The 22,392-nt window shown below is 40.6% G+C and overlaps 1 protein-coding gene across 1 annotated transcript in view; it reads right to left on the reverse strand.

Moving 5' to 3' along the window:
- The window catches only part of asic4a (acid-sensing (proton-gated) ion channel family member 4a), a 71,902-nt gene extending 57,810 nt beyond the window's left edge, over nt 1-14,092 (reverse strand). The window contains exon 1 of the mRNA XM_070914610.1: nt 13,517-14,092. Within this exon, the coding sequence (XP_070770711.1) occupies nt 13,517-14,092 (576 nt within the window). The remainder of the gene's footprint in view (nt 1-13,516) is intronic.
- Between the last annotated feature and the right edge of the window lie 8,300 nt (nt 14,093-22,392).

Consider the following 22,392-nt stretch of genomic DNA (forward strand, 5'->3'; position numbering starts at 1 on the left):
AGTGAATTTCAGACACTGCCTACATGTCATGGCAATGAGGCAAAGTCAGGCAGTTTAACTTTAGCGAAATTCACAGCATGATTTCTGGCACCGCTCATAGTGACATGAAGATTTTTATGATAGTGTTGCACACTAACAAGGTACATACCTGAAAGTTGGAGGGAGATTAGGGTACTATCAACAGCCAGAAGTAAACACACCATCGTCATTTCAATCAGCATGCAGTCTTCAGACTCTGTTCAGAGCATATATATGCTAGGAATATAATTTCACTTTAGATATGGAAATACAAGCTTCACAATCCATATGGGAATACAAACTCTGTGGCTCAGCTTGCCATACAGCACACCGGGGAGTGCCATTAACATACCAACATTAACCTTAAACTTTGTTCCAAGTGTGTAACATTAACCTAGCCATCCGAAGCTGCAAAGTGCTGTTTGTGCGGCTAAATTGAGGCGGTGGTGTGGGATAGTCTGGGTTGTGCCGGCATTTCATATTTCATTCATATCTGTCAGTTACAGTAAATCTCCCAGAGACATCTAGGAAATCAGTGTGGATATAAAGTTTTTTTTTACTTCATATTTTGGAGCCATGCAGGAGGAACAAACTGACATCCAAGTTTTATCTTAATAAGTGGATACTCCGAGAAAGGCCACATGTTTACTGCAGGCTGACAATCGGAATATCTAAAATCTTCAGATTCTCTGTGAATTAGGGTTTGAATTTGTCTCTTCGGGCAGATTATTACTACTGTCTTTTGGGCTCTTGTCTTTTGTAGTTTACTGCTCTACTGAATGCGTTTACTTATCCGTGGGGAGCACAATCAAGGGGAAATTGCATGTTCATGGCACAGATAACACAGACTGGCCACCAGCAGGAGACACTTTTGCTGAGGCCAATTTATCTCAGAAGCAAACTGTCACCACGTCTCTCAGCGCAAGTATTCTCTAGATTACACTGTCTTCCTGGCTGTACGGATTTTAGCAATAATCTCACACACAAAAATATCCCATCTGTGAATTTCTGCTTCTAGAGGCTTGTCTGTACCTCCAACCAACATCTCTGCCACAGTATTCTGCAATGATGCAGCCGGCATAAAAGAGCAAGTGATCATGAACAAGCTCACAGAATCTGCAAAAAAAATAATATGAAAAATAAGGCTACACTCTCTGGATTTGTAGGGTGAACTCTCCAGGGAAGGCAAAAAACTAAACCTCTTCCACATACAGGGGAAGGACCTCAAACAGTCCCTCTTTTGCTAGGCTTCTCGCTCTTTTGTCCACAAACCACCAGCGCAAGTACTGTCTAATGAGATGCTAATCCTGGCATCTTACGCTTGTGTTTGGAGGGGTGAGGGTTTTATTTATTCAGTGGCATCTACTCTGTATACAGGCGATGTCTGGTGAGATCAGGCCAGAGTCCTACATAACCTGCATTAGAAAGAGACACCGTTAAAGGTGACCTCTTCCGAGTCTAAGCTCTGTGAGGATCAAGTCTGATTCATTTTCAGCATCATAAATGAATTGTAAGAGTGGTAAGTTCAATCATTCAGAGGCGTACGAATGAAAACCGGCTTTGTTGTGGTCATATTCGACAGGATATTTGAAGAGTAAAATTCATGTTGACACTTTGCGCTTGCTGTTGTGCTGGAAAAAAATTCTCATACTAATTACCTGGAATGTACCGGTCAAATTAATACAAATGCACCTTTCTGAGCGCTCACATTTAGATTTCTTTTAGCTCGTTTTCTAAGCAGGGAGATTTCGTGTTATAAGGGAGAGCGGCTGACTTACTTGCAAGCTGAGTCTGTCAGCAAGGAAATGAAGCAAATAATGGTTTGATTTGGAACACTTGAGCAGCATACGGCAGGTGGAAACAAGGGGGAGGCTCTAATTCTGCTCTCGAGCCAGCTGGTCCTAAAGCGGGGCTTCAGCCAATCTCACTGTCCGCTCTGTTTCCCACTGAGCTTTTTCAGCCCAAGGAGCTGTGCCAAGAGGTGTGGCGCCTCTCTTCAAATCACCTTTCTCCGGGCTTTACAAGGCTCTCTCCGGTGTATAATCGTAACATAATCATGCCCACTACATCTATTGATCTGTTCATAGTACACTTCCAGCAGCCAAATGGTATCCTCAGGCGAAATTCTTGCCAAGAGAAATATGATGACACCAATTAGATTACGCTGATATTCAAATACACAATGGACGTGTGTGGCGTGGCCCACAGTCTCAGACTTATTTGGCTCACAGTGGAGCTTGGTAATTTATCCACTTGTCACTCTGTCCCAGAAGTCCCTCAATGTCATGCTAATTAATTATTTATCATTACCTAAACGCACTAATTAACTGTCAGTTTAAGGGCATGCTTTTATGGGAGACATATTCAATCTGTCTCTGGGGATCACTTTCATCATAGTATACATACCAATTATTTATTAATATCCTGCTAATTCTCTTTAGACTAGACAGTGTGAAGGTCAAAGAAGAGGAAAAAAGCACAGTGATTTGTGAGTGAAGCCCACTGACATTTATCCCTTCCTGTGGACGTTCAAAATCTGTTTAGAAGGATGCCGTTACCCCCTTTCTTTATTCTCAAAGTGAATGTCAAGGACACGCGTAAACAGCGATGCCATACCTCATTACTGGTCATATTTATTCTAAGGAGATGCCCTTATCACAGTGTTTATAATTAAATGGATGAGACCGCAGTTTTGAAAAGATCTGTCGTTTTCCCTTTCCAAGTTCCTGGGGGGTTGTTTAATGGATGAGCTATTTGTCTTTTCCAGCCATGGTGCATGTTATATGCTTTTCATCTCGCTGTAAGATCAGACAATCACATTTTGAGTGGGTCTAATTATAGCAGCCTCCCATGAGTTGGCATTAAACTACAGCATCACGCAGACATCTGGTATTCAAATAATTGGCACACTTAGAAAGGGTCCATGGCATTTTACAGATGTTCCTGCGCACTGTTTACAATGTGTCAAGACACCCACTTGCTGGTTCTAAGATGACACCCGAAGTGTAAGAAACTGTAACTAGGAATTCAAACCTTACAACTTTAAATGCTCAGTCTGGTGTTAAGGACACCTCAAATGCCACATCTTCATGATCCTGAAACACAGCTAAAAAATCAACAACAAAAGAGATTCAAGTCTAATCGGACTTTTCTCATTTACTGTGTTAGCTGAGAAAGAAAATCTGAGTATACACATCTTCAACCCTCTCTTCCTAGATTTTGTTTTGCCAAAATGCATTTGAAAAGAAACTTAACACCTGCCTGGTTTATGTTCAGTGGCAGTGTTCATTTTGTTGAGTGTAGGAAGAGCTTTTGTCCAGCACTCTAGTTGTGTTTGGAGTGGATGGCGGGCGCAGGACTTTTGACATAGGAGACTGGGGTTTACATCCTAGTTCGTAGTAATTGTGGTTAATTATGTGTTTACGGCGTTAATATTTAACCAAAACCATAATCTTTCCCTAACCTTAACAATAGTGCTTTCGTTGTAACCACTGTAATCATAAAAAACTTAAATCATACTTAAGTTTCTATGAGCGAATATTACATTACAAGAGAGAATATTATAGGAAAACAAATGAAATAAGTTGTCAGTCTCAGCGTTTTTTAATGCTACTTCCAGTATGAACATTTTGTGACCTGGCAGATATGTTGATAAAAACATAATTCAGGCAGTATTACATTTCTCTAAAAATGTTATTTGCTTTCGCACATTAGCAGTATAAAAACATATGTGTTGTGAGGAGACAGGGTTGTAGTAGTAAGGTGGTTAAGAAAGATCTACATACTTTTTGTGCCACAAAGTGCAAACTTCCTTTAGTTGTCTTCAACATTTATCTTTCCAGTAATTTTGTGTAACACTGCTTGCTGCTTAGCTTTACATTAACATTGTGACCATGAGAACAACACTGGCTGCTACTGTACAATGAGTGAATAGTTTATATTTGCCCATGTACAGTAATCTTTACAGCATAGTACAAACAGCAAATTGAACAGATGTTACATTAACAGGCTATAATATTACCTGCAGATGAAACACACTGTGATCAACAACACAGAGATAGTTAAAAAGGTTGGTACTATTCCACTACGTCCATGATGCTTTGCCCCTATCTGTCTCATAAATAAAAGCATTTTATATGGTCTAAGTAAAATCTAGGACAGTGCCTATTAATGGCCAAGGGACTCCTCTCCTGGGGCAACAGTGTTAATCGGAGCAATAGGTCTCCTTCCTGCTGGATCAATGTCAGCACAAATTTCAGATTGCTTTCCTGATGCACGCCAAGTTATCTGTGATTCAACTTTAATAGGTTATTGAACGGAGCCAGCATTTAGGGAGCAGGGCCGTATTTCACGTTATTGACAATCAAATGCACACAACTTTCTCATTAGCATGCATTAGGAAAACACAGAATTAATCTTGACAACACCATCGGGGAACATGACTACAGTTACACGCTTGTTTAAACAAACACGCTTAACAGTGGCCAGGCATCACGTGAGGAATGTAGGTGAATACAGCTCGACAGACGTTACACCGGACAAAAAGCTATGGTGCCAACTGGAGGAGAAGCATAAATTAAGAAAAAAACAAGGGATGAGCAGAGACAACAGTGTTTCCTAAATATAAATTAAACATTTCATTATACATGTATAATGATAAAGCAATCCACAATATCATCTTTAATGTTGCAAGACCTCAGTGCATCTTCGCTCACTGTCGTTTTGGATAAAATCATAGTTTTCAGCATGAATGCCCCTTCAAAGATCTGTAGTGTATAAATCTAGTAGCTCTGTTATGCAGGGCAAAATAGGTCTAGATGTTTCACATTTATTTGACCAACAAATTGGTATCCAAGCTAAAGAATACCATGTAAAGGATGTTCATCTATTTTCATAGTCTTTACAATTACATTGAAGCAGACACACACACATATGCAGTAACAGCTATGCAAATGCTACATCCAGCTGATATTATACGAGTGATTGTCCGGATTTAAGGGAGCTTGTTACCCTGTAATGCATTTGCTCTGACAATTCCAAACCAAAATGCAGCGCTCGGGTGACAAAATGAGCGGTGGCAATTCAAACTGGGTGTGTTAAATCAGATGACATTTCACTGCACCTGAAGGTCAAGTGTTTTGTCAACATGGACAGAGCCTGACGACAAAGCTGCCAACGTCAGGTGAAAGATTTACAGTCAAACAAGACACGCCTGAGAGGAAGGGCAAAGACAAATGGGAGGTTATCGTATGTTGAGGGGAAAAATGCACTTACAATGAAAGTATGCCTGTAGAGTGACATAATATCCACAAATCTTAAATCTTAAATGTGCATGTGTCAGTTTGTAAAGTGTGCCGATAAAAAGCAAAAACAAATACATACAGATAGGCAGAGAGTAGAGGGAAAAGGGAGAAAGACTAAGGAGAACAGGACGCAGCAGCAACCAATTCATTTTTATATTCAAATTGTAAATAAGTGCAATTTTCAAATTGCAGAAATTTAAGCTGTGATGGCTGATTTCCCTGGCTATGATGTCAACTGTGTCCAGAAAATGTACTTTGCTGTAGCTAATTGATATTCATCCTGTGAGTTAGCAAAGATAAATAAATCTTGGCTGTTGTCGGGTTAATACACTCTCTGTAGGCCTCATGTCAATTTTAGTCCTGTAGCTAGCAGCTAGCTTGAGATGTAAGTACATTATATCATCGTTTTTAAATTCATCACCTTAAAAGTTTAGAATCAGGAAAATGTTTAATACTACTGTACAATATGTAGACACAAATACAGATCTGTAGTTCAGTTTATGGAGAAGAAATGACAATTTTAATCGTAATTGCAATATTGGTCCGATAAATCACAATTTTTAAAATATTTTTTCACAGGAGTCCCCTGAACAACCAAGACACCTCGGTCAGGATAAATCTTCTACTTTTGTTGGTTATTGTGATTAAAGTGGTTCTGACTAATGCCAGGCTTCATTTGCAACAGTGCATGTGCTCTTGAACAGCAATAGCAAAAAAAAAGGTAATTTCAATTTGATGAAAATGTTTAATTTAGTATAAAGACATAACCAGGGTCGCCCCACAGCAAATGGCCTCAATGATAGCCAGTAGGAGCTGATATTAGCTTGAATTATTCAGCATTTTCTGTCATAGCGTATTGTTCCATAAGCTTGGTGTACATAATTATGTAATATAGAAGGTCTAGGCTCTGGTCAGTATGAACGAGAAAAAAACGCATTTGATGCATTTGCTGCTGACCCAACCTCGAAGCCATTTGACAAATCATTGCATTCATCTCCCGAGAGGAAGCTACAAGGCTATGCCAAATATCATCGTTCAGGAAGGCCTGCTCAGGAGGTTTACACCACAAAGCCATATAGATTCAGACAAAATATCACACCTGTCATGACACCTTAGTGTTTATGTACTATTCTTCAAACCTTGGGTGCATAACTGTAGCCAACAGTAATGAAGCCGGAGAGGGGAAAAAAGACAGAAAAGGGATGTTAAAAAGCATGTTCGTCGAGTTTTGTGAAGTGTGTGTGGCGAAAAACTCGAGAAAAAAAAAACAGCAAGGGGCACAGGCAAGTGTGTGACATTAGACATAATTCAGAATAAGGGCCAAGTGTCCAGCCAAGCGAACAGACGAGGCGCTCATGTTCAGACTATGCCAGGGGTAAATATTCACTATGACATTTGTGCTGTATGCTATTTCCACCGGCTGAATTGTAGCCGATTGACATTTTCATCCAACTCACACTGGCCGTGATTACTACAAATCTTCAAATCTATTTGAAATATAAAATATAGGGGTGCACGCAATGAGTGAGAACACCGAACAATAGATTGAAAGGTGTTCATGATGTTCTTGCAATGCAACTACAGCCTCAGAAGTATCCACGGAGGTGATGTAACACCTATCTAACACAGTCTCATCCTCAGAGCATGAGTTAAGTTATCTCAGATTTTGACCATATTCTGACGTCCCTGATTTAACATATAAAGTCACCACGGCTGCTTCTCTCTCTTGTATTCTGCAGGCTGCTGGGACCACAGCAGCTTCACTGAAGCATGATGTTATACTGGCAGCTAACCGCCTGTCTCTCGTTCATGCTCGCTCTGGTATTGTTAGCTTTCCTTTTGGCATTTCTACCCTTAAAACGTTTTACCATGTTTGTTGCGACAGTTGAAGGGTGTTGTGAGATTGCTTTTGCTTTCCCCATTTAGTTCAAATTCACAAACGGCTGCCAGAAGACATTAAGCACTTAAGTTTGATACTTTTGGGTCTGCACTAAAAAATGATCCCACACACTGCTCTCGCATTTGAAACCTCTAATTTGGTGGCTCAAGTCCATGATCTCAAATGTACTCTCCTTCTGTGAGTAATATCAGCCCAAGAAGACACATGTGAGATGCATATTGGAAATGTGTTCTGTGCCGTTGAACACATGCATTTAAATAAAGTAAAAAATAAACAGAGGAGGGAGCAGCAGGATTTTGTTTTGTATCAATCCATTTCATTTCATCACCATTTTGAAAATGTCTTACTGCTTTTATTTTTAGAAACGAAATGGACTTTTAAATGTTAGTTTGGTTTTCATTAAGGAAAATAACACTAATGCATTGAGCCAAATTACATTGTAAGGTGTCTCTATTTTTCTGTCCACCTTCTGCATTTGCTATCTCTCCCAAAGTAATTAAACCGTACGAGCGAGGGAAATGAAGAAGCACGAACCCATTATGTGGCGGTGGCCTAAAAGCAAGCTTGGTTAATTTTTCAGAGGAATTTCCACTAATGTATTCAGAGACTGGGAGACATGGCAAAATAAAAAGCTCACATTGGCAGCTAAGAAGAGAAGTGTGCATTTAAAGTGTACTTGGCCAAAGGCTTTCATAATCATAGTTATCTGCACGGTGAATGCTATTCATCATCACTGTAAACTGTAGAAAAAAAATCCTTATTGTGATGGATGTGCTGGAATACTTCATTAACCAAAATGGAGTTTATCAACTATATTTTTTTAAGAAAAACACACACTCACTACTAAAATCATTTGTTCAAACAGAGATCAAAGTCTTTTCCTAAATACACTGGTTAATGAGTTCTTTAAAAACCTTCCTGAGGAATGATACTGCATCTGATGCATTTGCTTGATAGGGTCACTGAAGCAGAGTGGCCGCAAATGAAACCTTTCAAACTGGTAATACAAAGGGACCCAACTCACATTTATTAGCCCTGCTAATGTGCAGAACATTTGCAATATGGAAATCGAGAAAAGAGACAGAATCTTGCGTACACACGTCATTACCACCCACAACCCCGCAACATGTAGACACGTGCTTTTCATTTGTAAGAACTAATTCAAATTTCGTAACGTTTGAGGTTTTTTTTTTAATTCCTGAGTAATCTAATCAGGCCCAAGGGTGCAATCTCCATCAAAACTCCCTCTTGCTCTTTATTAGCTGGATCCTAATTCAGACGGAGCTGTTTTTGCAGAATACGCAACTTCAACTTCAATCAACTACATAGGAAGCACTTGTATTTTGACTTTTTGGAATTGACTTTAAATTTGATTTCACTTCATCAAAACGCTCAATCCTCCCCATCCCCACACAGTCCAAGCTGCGGGTCATCTCGCACTGCTCGATGATTTCAGAGCCCTTCAGGGAGAAGGTAGACAGTGTGTATCGATTGATTTGGGCTGTATATATTCGCTAAAACAAACAGATATCTTGTTCTAAAGATCAAATTCTTCCCCAACTCTGGCAGCATTAACTAATGCAGCTGAGACTGGGCCCAAAACACAGGCACAAGATAATTAGTCACACCAGGCTTGGAGTAGGAAGGGCAGGGAAGCAATCTGACTGAAGGATGTATTGATCCTCCAGTGAGGGAGGGGCACCCAGTCAGGAGTCATGATCAATCTTGCAAGCCAACTCTCTCAATCTGTGATGAAACCTGTGTGTTTGTATGGGGAAGCATTCTACCCTATCTACCCTATACACCCTCTAAACACATGTTCGTGTGTGTGTGCAGCCACATTAACACTACCAACAGCTTGGTGTATGACTTGTCAGAAATAGACAAATGTCTATGTGAGTAAAAGAGTCCCAGGGGTTAGAGGAGGGGGGGGTTGCGGTACTACAACATCGGAAGCCTTTATCGTGGAGTTAAAAGCCGTCCCTGAGCTGGAGATTCTCCTCATCAAATCGAGCGCTCCAAACCGAGGCACAGCGAGAGGTTTTAAAACCGGCTCGGGGAGTGATAGAAAAGGTAAATCTACCCAAATATAAACTGTTTGCATATTGGTGTTATCCGGTGGCTGGTCACAGGTGGGCTTCATCTGATTAGACAGTGGTGATGCATATCAGGAGGAGCAGCCGACCAATTGCACTGCAATTCATCTTCCTCTGATATGCAGGAGGAGTAGGAGGAGGAGGAGGACGTGGGGAAGGAGTACAGTGGGACTGAAGTGGGTTGCAAAAGCAGCAGTCCTCCCTTTAGCCTCAGAAGATATGGGATCAGTGTTTCCTTATTTGCATTTTGCAAGAATTGTAAAAAGAAAAGAGGAAAAGACAAGAAAACACAGTGTCTCGATGTGTTTGTTTATGGGTTGTGTGTGTGTGTGTAGGGGGGGGGGGGCTTGGTTCTGGCCTCCAGGGTTGGGTGTGTGGATCAGATATCAGACAGCGTGTTAAGCTGCGGGGACACCCACAGCAGTGGAACTGTAGATGGCTAATTGACAGACTGTTGGAGACGAAGCCAGTCCAGATAGCCAGTCACTTTCACGCTCCCACACTCCTCACTCTCCACCAGGGGGAAAGCGGGTGGCTCGGCGAGACGTGTGTGTGGGTGGGTGGGTATGCTGTTAAGGGGTGCGCAGACATTGGAGCCACTAGGGAAAGTGGATGTCACTCTCACAGTCATCTGCACATGTAGACAGCACATTTCCACACACACACACACACACACATATAAAACTGAGATTGAAAGCCTGTGTATAGGAGTTTTCGCAGGACTCACAGACAACACCAAGGGTAGGGGACATATTTCTTGTGGTAACAGTGACGATCACACTCGCCGGCTCAAAAACCACAATTTACACACCACATCTGGCCTGAGTAAGAGACTGACAAGTGTTGCGACCTTGCACCTGAAAGTTAGAAATAACATTTGTGCTTCTGCGTCGACAAGGCTGGAAAATGTAAAACTTGCGTCACAACAGAAGTAAAGCCGGGTCGATGTACCAGACATGTTGTAGTTTTGGTGACTCATTGCTGTGTGATTGTTCCTCAAAGTCTTGTATGTACATTGCTGGTACAAACATGCTGCCCTGTATGTGCAAAGTCTGCTAGGTTTAAGCACATGCTGTACCCACGACTCGTTATCATCAAGGCGTCACTTTGATTTTCCTATTTAGGCTGTAAATATGTCTTTTCCTTGCTCACAATATCTTTTTTTCTGATGAACCACACACAGGCAGCACACTCATTGAGATCACCTCATAGTAATGTCTCTATTGTGCCATCTCTTCACAGTATTGATTTACATTAATGCAGTTTAAGATTTCATCTCACTATGAAGGATGCAACGATGGGGGGGGGGTTAGAGTGGGTGTACATCATCTGTGACTTATGCTATTAAACATTCAATTATCTATAAAACACACAATAGGGGCCTTCAGCCAGTGTAATGACAGATTGCAGGAGGAGAGCTCTTCAGTGTTGTCCCCGTTAACCCAGGTTTTTATAGATCACCTCGCATGCCACCCTATAGCTGTTTAGTTATCTCCATGAATATATGCAGAAGGGATCTGTCCTTGCTGAGAGCAAAATCTGATAATGCAGCAGCAAACACAGCTGAGAGTCAGAGCAAACCAATTCAGAGCTCTGTTTAAAAAAAGCCAAAGGGCTCGCTGCTCATCTCGGCAACAGCTCCGCACAATAGATGAACAATTATTCAGAGTTAGACTGGAAGAAAAATATTAATCTATTTATTCATGGCTTGTTGAATCAGCTTTATCTTCTGTGATTAATCCAAGTCAATAATGTAATCTTCAATTATAAAGAATGGCCTTATTACCTACATTAAATAATCATGCCGGTCCACGATGCTGGAAAGAGGAAAACAAATGTTTCTGCTGCGTGATTATGTATTTTCCTGCCATAAATTAGAGCAGCCAGACAATTGTACTTATTTAACTCGTTCAAACACTGAATGCATAAAAGCCAATTTGTGATTTTCTGTAATAAACGAATAACTTAAAAATAGAAGGAAAAAAAATATTTACACCCTGAGTAAAGCACACATTTGAGATGGTGAGTTCAAATACAATTATAAAACTATAAATTATGAGCAATTGCTTTTGCAATTCTTTGTGGAATAAACGAAAATGCTAAGCAGAGGTGTACTGCACAGAACATGGTCTGTTTACAGAAGAGCTAAAATGTCAGAAAATATTGCAATTATATTTCATCATGCAATTTTCCCAAGAGCCCCACATCCATGTAGCCATTACCAAAATAAAACATCTGGAGCTCCTGGAATGATCAATCGAAAGAAAACACATTACAAGGCTCCGATCCTGAAGGAGGGCCCCATGAGAGGAAGAATAATGACCGACGTGCACGGGAGGCTTTTGTGTGTGTGTGTGTAGGTGTACATGCTTGCATGTGATTAATAGCACATCACCTGTAATAATGGCTTCTTTGCTGTAATAAATGATGTGCGATTTGTAGTTACAAAATTCACACTCACGTAAACACGCACGCCACCCTGTTACTTTTACATTCTGCTCTCCTGCCTGGTCCCACAACTCTCAGTCCTTCCTCCCTATACACTCCCAGCCATGGCCCCTACTAGGACTCGGAGTAAGTGATTTATCATGTGTGGAGGCCGCAAGTAGCCTGGAACAAATCTAACTGACAGACCCCCGAAAATGCAGATCACATAGCCGACAGAGAGGAAACCGCAGCTTAGAACTTTCAACGGGATCTTAATCTGTGATGAAGTCACCCAGTGTCCAAAGAGAGCTACAGGACGTTTCACAGACTGACACGGGACAGACATTTCCTAGATGTCAGAATTGTCGGCTAATTAATGTACTCAGGGAGGACTGAGTGTCAAAGTGTCAGAGGACATCGCCGTCAAACGTGCTAGAAGCACATTATAAACTTTTAGAGTTATGTTGTTGCTTCAGACTGAATTTCATCAAACTTTTCAGTTCCCCCGAGGAGCATGACATTTTCTTTTGCCTGATAGAACAACTGAGAAAATTCCTTGGAGGGGGATCCATTCTCATGTCACAGGTAATTCTGCATCTCCGTGTGAGGGGCTGCCTTAAAGACAACAAAGACAAATAAATGCCACGATACACTGCTAGAGAAGGAGCCGAAGGAGAGGCAGTGAAATGTTTTTTCTTTTGCCGTAATTTGGCACATCAGAGGTAATGTAGTGCCATTCCTGTGATAAGACAGAATCTTTAGGTCTCAGTAAGGTGAGCATATCAATGTTCAACATACCCTATTAAGACTTGACACCCGCACTTTATCATCACTAAAGCAATTGCATATTCCTATTCCTGCAGGAGAGATGGGGAAATCCATCTCCTGCAAGGACAGTGCCTTTAATAAATAGTGCACAGAACACAGGCACAAACTCTCCCTCTCTCTCTCTCTCTCTCTCTCTCACACACACACACACACACACACTTTCCCCCTCTGATGGAAATTGTTTCATTCCTTTTAGTCAATCTGGCTAATGCAAAAATCATGTATGTCTGTCTTTAAATATTTAATCTTAACAGCAGCAGGATTGAAATACAACGTTGAAGAAGCATTACTCCTTCCCTCCTGAAAGGTACAAGAGCTCAGAGAGAGAGGGAGGCAGCTGCTCTGCAATGTCAGAAAGAGAGAGAGGGGGGGAGCGACAGGGTGGGATGGAAAAGAGAGGAAGAAGAGACTCGGCTATTTTCGATGACAATTTTGTTGCCATGCACTCTCAGCTACTGGAGTTGGAGACAGCATTAAAGCGCAGTTTGCCTTGGAAAAGTATACAACCACATACGACAGCCTTTGTTCTTTGACATAACAGATTCTGGTACAGGCTGAAACACACGGCTGGAGACAAACACTGTTGCTGCTTAGAACTTAGTGAGAAGAGATACAGCTCGATGACTGAGCCAAAGCCATGAATCTTGCATGCAGAAATGTATCGTGGGAACCACATGGCCTCTGGAGATGAGTACAAGCACAAAGAGAATTTCAATTCCTCTTCGTGTTCATTTTGCTTTCATGCTTACCAGTAGTTTTGCATGAACAAGACTCGTAAAGTAACCTATGTATGATTCCTGGTTATGTTTAAAATGTTAAAGTTTTACTGTCACTGAACTTGTTTTTTTACAAAAGTTTTGATGAAGCCATTAAATCATGATGCAAGTCATGCAGCATGATAAGAGTCCGGCAAAGACAGAACTTTGAGAAACTTTTTCACTCACCACAGAGAAGTCCTCGACTGAACAGTTCTGTCCACTGAAATTGCAGCTCATGAGCATCTCTTCTAACTGATGTCCTGTCCTGTTGAAGATGTCCTGCATGTCAGGGGCAGGATACATTAAATCAGTAGCTTTGTGCCCATCCTTGTTTTTAGGGGGCAGACCTGTCAAGTTAGCCAGGTGGTAGATGTCGGCATCGGTGAGCGCGGAGAAGCGAAAGCGGTTGATGTTGCAGATGGTCACAGCGGGGAAAACCATTTCAGGGGTCGCCTCCTCATTCAGAGCTGTGACATGAGGGTGTTCTAGGTAAGAGATGGCACACTTAGCCGCTTGGTACAGAAACAGCGCCAGCGAAGTCAAGAAGGCAAGAGCCCAGAGAGTCTGCCGGATGCCCAGGCGACCAGAGACAAAGATGTGGTTAATCCCATGAAGGGAGCAGGAGTTAGCAAACCCGGCCAAGTCCTTAGCCGGAGGTGTGCAGATCTCCTCGATCAGGCTCTCCTTGTCCCCATCCTGCTTGTTTTTCTGCTTCTCATCCTCCTCTGCAAATTTGATTTTGCAAACAAATTCGATAGGCATGGGGGCAGCCAGGTCTGCGTTTTGGTTTTGTTTTTGATGGCAGCTATCAGCCCCGGATCACTTCCCTCCTACTTCCTTGGCTTTTGTCCTCTGAGCAGGAAACAACTCCAGAAAGAAGAGAAAAAGACAGGAGAGAGTTTGTTGCTGCTGCTGCCGCTGCTGCCTCTGCTGTGACTGATAGTGCTGTTGCTGCTTCTGCTGCCACGGCTCCTTGTGACTAGAGCGTTGCTGCTGCTGTGCTGCTACTGCTCTGAACGCTTGTCTCACTACTTGATCAGCTCACACAGTCTCGCTTATCAGCAGTAATACAGCTGTCAAAAAAAAAACACACCGTTGCACACTGCCTCAGACCCGCAGATGAAAATGCAGCATTTTGAGTCGGACTAAAATAGGCACAGGGTACTTAATAATTCATGAGAAGGTAACATTGTGATTATTTCCTCCTCACTGGCGCGAGTCGCAACTTCCCCCGGTCATCCCTGCGCTTCCCGCAGACAGCCCCCCTCCTGCTTAATCCACTTGTTTGGACGGCGCTTCCACTTCTTGACCTGAATAAAGTTGGTGTCAAAGGTTGCTCTGTCAAACATCCGGTGTTTGATGTGAATCGCAGGGGGGTCGCTTTTTAATGCCACCCCCAACAAGGTCCCTAGAGAATGCCTAATTGAAACAATAATGAGGAGTGCGAGAAGCGGAATTGAGCGCAAGCATCTAGCTGGCAATCAATCTTGTCTTTGCAACAAAAAAGTAAAAGACTATTGATCGAGCGAACGTGTCTGTCAGAGATTAAGAGAGGCAGTACAACGGTGTTTTCTTATCAGGAACTAATGGTAGCATCACAAGACTCCTGCACGAATTTGAATTAGTGAATGCCTCCTGATCTGGACCCCGATGCTACTAAAGATGTTGAAATGAAGTATTGATCTGCCTCCGTCCCTCTCCTTTACAGTGTGTGTCTTCGTGCTGTTAATGGCCCTTTTCCAAGTTGCCAAACAAAATTATGCAAATGCGAGGCAGAAAAGTGAGAGCCCTAATGCATGTTATTCCCCTTTAAATGGAATTAGTCATGCGGGTCACATCACAAGGGGGCTGGGACCTCTGGAGAAAAGGCATATTTAAAAGTGAATTGAACCGCTCCGAACGCACGTGTCAAGTCGAGTCCAAGGGAGCATCAGAAATGAGAGATTACTCAAAACTGCAGAACGAATGAGGGTACAAAAGAAAGCTGCTTTCTCTTACCCTCCCAAACATCTGTTGTGATGATGTTGACCTGTGAAACATCAGTTTTTCTGTAAATAAAGATGAATGTGTGGCATAATCAAACACCAAATGCTAGAACAAATCAGATTCAAATTTTATAATTGATCTCTTTGGCTGGTTAAAAAACACCATCTCTTTTTGGGACAAAACAACGTAAAGACAAAAATGCCCTTTTTCCTTTATGTTTTTTTTGTCATCACAGCCCCTCAGACATTTGCTTTTTATGCTTTTTCTTTATAGTAGGATTGTCTTTTGATGGTGTGTTCTTCTGCTAGATAAACAGAGATATCTAGGATATTGCCCTTACTTGACAGAAGTGAAGCGTCCATGGTTTAGCTGTGCCTCTGGCAGGCACTGAGGTCTGCTAACCACAGAGTGTTTTATGTAGTCACTCCCAGAGGATGCTGGGCTTATTTACAGTCTCACAGAGGAAATGAAAGCTCACAGTCCACGCCATGACTAAATACCAAATGTGAATAAAAAACACGCAGGCACATCTGGCACATGAAAACCATTCAAGGAGTGCATGGCATTATGTTTGTTTGTCAGAGCCAATAACACTCCAAACCCCAGGCCTGTTTTGTGTTTGATGCCCTAAAAATGAGATACAATGGATTAAATGTCGCTGACCTTCAAGTTATTTTTGACACTGTCAATAATCTAATTTTGGAACATTTAAATACATGCGTTTGTAGGGCTTCATGGTCTAATGTCTAATACAGCCATAAATAGTATGGTGACTTTATGAATGCCATGACCTGATTACTTTTCTTCTTTTTATATACAAGCTGTTCATTTTCATTCACAGTTGTGAATAAAAGTATTGCAAAAAAATTGGTCTGTTTGTTCTGTTTATTTGCAAAGTGAAGTCGTTTGTAGATCTTGAAGATCTGGATGGACGATGTCGTCCCTGAGAGAAGTCTTATCATCTCGTCTAAAAGCTCCATCTATTGGGTGTCTCTGTGGTTAATTGTTGCTTTGATGTAAACTGCAGTGTGGCAATGTGAGACACATTCAGCTCACTGTCTAAATTTAAGGAGGATGGCTTAGGGAGGAAATGCTACTATCACAACCAAAAGGAATTAAGGAAGTATCATTCCTGAATTGTCTTTGTTTGTAGAAATATTCACATATATAATTCAACAGAAATTTGATTATTAACACTACAGGGTACAGCTGAAGAAAAGATGGAAAATGGCACCAGAAGTCTATGGAAAGAGAACTAAATTTAGACCCTGGTTCCTCCAATGAGAACACAGTAAAGGTTCCTGAGTTCCTGGAAAGGTTGTGGTGAAAACAGACAATTATGCTGGTCTCTTGCCAAAAAGTTTGTGTTTTCAACAGGGCTATAAGAGAGCATATAGTACATGTTGAAATATTAATCAAAATCAATACAGCATTTTGTTTCCCTCCATTAGTAAGCAAACGTAATTTATAATAGTCAAAAAGAAACTAGAAAAGGCAAAACTTTGTTTGCTTTGGTTGAAAGACGATTTCAATGCATATCATGGAACCTAAAAATCCATAATTAAGCAGCTCCAATTGTGTGGCCAGTCTCTTAGTGCGGTAGTATAATCAACCATCATGCCTTAAAGAGGCAGCCAGCAGCTAAACTACAGCTTTAGCAATGAAACCTGCTTTGCACAACACTCCAAAATAAGAAGTCTAATTAGCCAAACACCAAACACCTATGTGAGCTGGATAATCTTGTGTGAACAGAAAGTTGTGGGAGAAATAATAGAAAATCCGACAATAACTGCCTTGAAGATGTGTACACTGTGAGGGGCAGGTAAAGATGCAACTATTTAACCTTAAAGTAACAGCTTCAAAATCATTTTGATGGTACACTGACTTGTAATAGGCACAATGGTGCCTCTTTCATTCCCACTCCGAGCCCTGAACGCCTGTTCCTGCATTATATCATTTGGCTGACTGGGTACGATCTAGATCTAGAAGTGCGTAACACTTTAAGGCACTACGTCACACATGGGTCTAGCTCTGTATTCTCAGTACAGCCATCATGGCAGAGGCGAAGAGGCCAAAGAGGACGCTGATGGAGGAAGCTTAGAAGAGAAAAAGAGAGTGGTCGGGCAAGAGGTTGGACAAGAGTAAATCTCAGACTGGCTTTTAGTCATTGGCGAGAGCTTTGAAAAATTAAAGGCTGCAAGACAGACGCCGAGCTGGCCTTCTTGCTGTTGGACTAGTCAGTAATATGAGCTGGCTTACGATGTCTTTTGTTATTGCACTTGTTTGATTTTTGGCTGTGTTACCAAAGTTGTCGACTCCCTAGTTTTTGATCGTAAGCCAAGTCAGCCCGCCAAAGCCAAATCTTTTAGCTTGTCAACAAATGCACGTGTGCAGCTGTCCATGAAAACTGTAGTGGCGCCAAATCGCAAAAATACCAATTCTTGCATAATGTTGCTTTAAGTTAAAGGAGGAAAGGTGAAGAAGGATTGCCTTCTATGGCAATGAATGAAGTCTGGCAGCGCTCTCCACACCTATCAAAGAAGAGTCAGAGCTGTATTTCCTGTAGGTTAGATTTTTACATTTTGAAAGAAAGGAGGCTTGTGGCAACATTGTGATGTATGTCTGTGAATGGGAAAACTGTGGGACTGAGAGCAGCTTTTTTCTCGTAAAACACAACTTCTCCCTCTGCAAGACCTAAAGTCTTTAGCCTCTCCAGCGGCCCCTGTAGGCTACAGTGTTTATTAAACCCATGTACAGTTTGTCACTAAAGCGAAGGGGTCTTTAAAAGGAAATGGGTTTATACCCTTGAGAGAAATGAATGTCATATTATACATTTGAACATTTTTCTAGTAGAAATTAAAAGCATTAATAGTCCATGAATAAAGATTCTAATTCACTGGTAGATACTGCAGATTTTTTATTATTATGGCTTCAAAGAATCGGCCTACCCAGGGTTTCTTCATTCCTCTGTTCAATATTTCTTTCTTAATAAGTTGTTTTTGGAAGTTTTTGTTCCCTTCACTGAGCTTTGAATCTCGATTATAGTCTAGGCTACAACGATCAGTCAATACTTGGGCCTGTTATGTCTTCCTTTACACTACTGTGTCTCAAGTTTTCTCCTCTCTCCTTGCATGAAATACTGCATCATGCACCAAAATCGACAAGATTAGCTAGACAGGTTCTATCTCTATCCTTTAAGACATGATATTGTAATAAAAAGCAATATAAATAATCTTGAATTACTTGAATATGAAGCTCAAGGTTTACTTACTGTATTTTAAACTGCTTCTCCACTGAGGAAGACCATGAGATGCGGTTGAAAGGTAGCACGGAAAAAGCAAAAAAAAGCCCTTACTAGCTAGTAAGTGAGAGATCTATGAATCAAACCTGGATTAATTTCACAGAATTGAATTGATCAGATCCTCGTTGCAACACGCTTTGTTGTAGCTTTGTTGTAGCTTTGTTGTAGCTTTGTTAACAAATATGGATTGAATGAAATATCAATGAAAAACAGATGATGAAAAAGTGCAGGTCTAAAGTGAATAATCTTGACAGTCTGTCTAAAGTAAACAGTAATCTACTCACATAAAACACTTAACGTAGCAGAGATATCACAAATGCAGCTTTAATGGGGCAAATGATTTAGTGATTATCTACTGGTTGCTCTGAAATGTCTTGTGAGAGAATGCTGGAAAATATGAGCAGGATGTAACTGAGGTTATGGTCAAGATTTACAGTTTACTTTCAGTTTCGTGAAATTCTTGCAAATGTCCTTCAGAAAGCTGCTGGCGAGGATATTTAAAATCACTGCAGTTCCTACTTTGAATGTAAATAACAAATTAAGTTAAAACTCGGCAGTCAATTATCGGTCAATGTCTGAATTTTATTGATTGGTTTGTGTCTAGTTTTTTTTTGCTAATGCTCCAATGTCAAACAGAAAAATACATCCCACACATTTACAGTGATGTAAAGTATTAAGATACATGGGAATTGTTATTTTGTACATTAGGACTTTGTTGTATCTTTGGCTTCAACGAATGAAAAAAATATTCACTTGCAATGGATTTGGTACACAATCAGCTCATCTTTTAGACTTGCACGTGTGTAATTTGTGTTTGACAGGTATTCATGTGTTGATAACAAATAATGAAGACTCAGTGCAACAGGGACTGCTGCTGCCTCAGCAGTAACACAGGCAGGTATCTGTGGTCAACAGAGAACCTGGCTCTGTGGAACCGGCAGGGGAAATGTCATATTTGCATAAAAGCCACAAAATATTGTATTTCTTGTTTTTCTCAGTGTTTCATATTTGAAGGTGTGGAATCGTGGAGGCTGCAGACGGCAGGCTGATATTTGTTCTTTTTTTCCTTGTGCAAACACCAGAGATCTCGGCTCAATGAGAGGAAGATTTAGATTGAACTGTTACAATCTAATGAGGAAATGTACTGAAAGGTACTTGAGAGAATTAATTCACTAATGTCTGTTCACAAAGCCTTTCGTTGTAGTGTTTTTTTTACTTTTTATTTCTGCATCTCTATGCGATGTCTCGTGCCCACTTTTGCATGTTACAAGATTAAGATTTACCCATGTTTAAACAGTGCCATCTGTTTCATATGTATCTTCTTCCATCACTAAAATGAATCTAATAGTTTAACTTAAATCATCAGTGCTTGGGTTTACCTGCTCTGTCTGTTTGGTGGGTAGAGCTTTGTACACTGAAGGCTATTCAGTATAATTATGTTGTGATGGAAATTTCTGCTGTTTCTGAGCCTCAGTTGCTCGAGCTAAAAGCAAAGCGTTTTTCATCTTGTTTACAAGAAATTTATGCACACCAAGATGTGCATAAACAAGCCATGACAAAGAGAGCTGCACATGCAAAAAGCCATCTTCATCACCATGTAAGCTGTGAAATGAATTCACAGAAGAAGGCATCCATGGGTCGTATATTGGCAGGTTGTCACGCCACATTCAGCTCTGCATTGGTCCTGTCATATGTAACCATTTGCTTTTTTTTACTATGCCCGTTCTGTATGTCATCACAAACTGAACATGGTCCCCAAAATTTCACTTGAAGCTGCCAAAACGATCAGTTCCCCCACTTTAAACCTCCTCCTGTCCCCTAACACAGAGGCCGCGCACATGTATCTATCTATCTATCTATCTATCTATCTATCTATCTATACACTGCAATAATTGGTAGTAGTCTGTCTGGCAAACTCAGTGCAAATCTGATATGCATTCCCTCGATTATAAATGAATATTGAATGTTTGAAGTAAAATGATCATTTAATTTACATGGCAGGACTATGAAGTCCACTAAGTGGCTTCATTTCGCAATCAGCACTACTTGGCTGCTTCCCCCTCACTAAGGGTTAGTGAACAATAAGGCTTTCTATTCTGGTCATTGTCATGACACAGAACACTTTCTACAAAACCTAAGAGCACATAAGCATTAATGTGCTGTTTTTCAGGAGAAAAGGCAATTCAATGCTCTCTTTGAATTGATGTAGAATTTGAGAATGAATATGTTATTCTGAAATTATCTTCACCTATGAAACAATAGCAATTTCAAGTAGGTTTAGTGGTGCAGTAATATCAAAAAACAAACTCACTTTACACAAACAAAGACAAACAAACGATAATGCTAATTTACCAGCTAAACTTAATGTGACTCTGAAAGTGGCTTCTGAATAGATTTAATGACAGGTTTGGTCATGTGTTCTCCAACAGTCATATTTGTTCACATCATAGAAGGTTCTCATCCTTGTTGTTGCAGAGTTGGTATCTTGGGGCTTAAAAATACAGGGAATTGACAATATAACAATGCAGCCATATAAACCCACATTTGGGTTTAATTACCTTCAACAACAGACTTTGGCTGACGTGAGGCATCCATGTTTGTTTGGTTTTCAGGCAATATCATATTATTAAGCCAGATATATTGGAGTATCCTAGTTGTAATAACAACTTGGATGTTGATTTGAACACTATTTACAAGCCAGAAACTGGTAATTACGATACAGTAGAGCTAGCAGTGACAGACAGAAATATATAGTACCATGGGCCCGAGGAAAATGGTCAAAATATATAAATCCACATGTACTAGGTGTTTTGTTTTCTGTACTGTATTGTTGCATATAGTATTGTGTTCCTTTTACATACTAGAAGAAGGTCTGTTGGCCTGTTCAAGAAATGAAACTGAAATCTTGGGTGAATATGGCCTATGTGACACACAGCACATATTTCTCATTCTCTAGAAAGTGGAGACAGCTCCAAATGGATTGTATATATGTTAGAATATAGCTCAAAAAACACTTTTAATTAGAAATACTGCAAATCAAATGAAACAAAACATTTCCAGCACCTTTATATCAAGCACATGGGGTCCAGCCCCCACAATTTTAATTTTATTTTATGTATGATTTACAGTCTGATCAAGGCTACATAACTGGAGTTGAACTGAGACATTGGTGTGTCTATAAAACATTTCAATTTGACTGTATATGTGTTGTGACTGTTTTTTTCCTATATTTGGACACTATGTGTATGTTGTTTGTGACAGAATCAAATAAAAATAAAACTAATAATAAAGTGTAGGTATGTTCTCAATGTTGTGGTACAGTATATCCATAGCTTTCATAGTCCTTTTCACTTGTTAGTCCTTTAGAATTACATATCATTTTGGCTTTAAATTATGTTTAAAGAGATAGGGAGGTTACGTTTTTGACCTGTGGATTTCTCATTAGAAAAGCAGAGAGTAGCAATAGTTCAACAGGAGGGGGTTAAAGGTGAGAACATGAGCAGCTTTGCATGTTGCCAAATTCTACAGTGAGCAAAAGGCCTAAAGTAGATGAAGCACAACAGGCCACCAATTAGGTGGTTTTAAAGTTGAGGCAAAGAAATAAGAACAATGAACACAATGTCCAGTGCCTAAACTAATAGAAAGTGGAAGAGGAAGGTTTGAAATTTCGTTTTTATCAAATGATACGGCCTGGTGAAGTAAAATGACCCCACACACGGTGAGACAGAATGATCAAAGTAAACCACTGTTGTGCTCATGCGAAACCACACGGTCT

Source organism: Enoplosus armatus, chromosome 11 (assembly GCF_043641665.1).
Source record: "Enoplosus armatus isolate fEnoArm2 chromosome 11, fEnoArm2.hap1, whole genome shotgun sequence".
NCBI lineage: Eukaryota > Metazoa > Chordata > Actinopteri > Centrarchiformes > Enoplosidae > Enoplosus > Enoplosus armatus.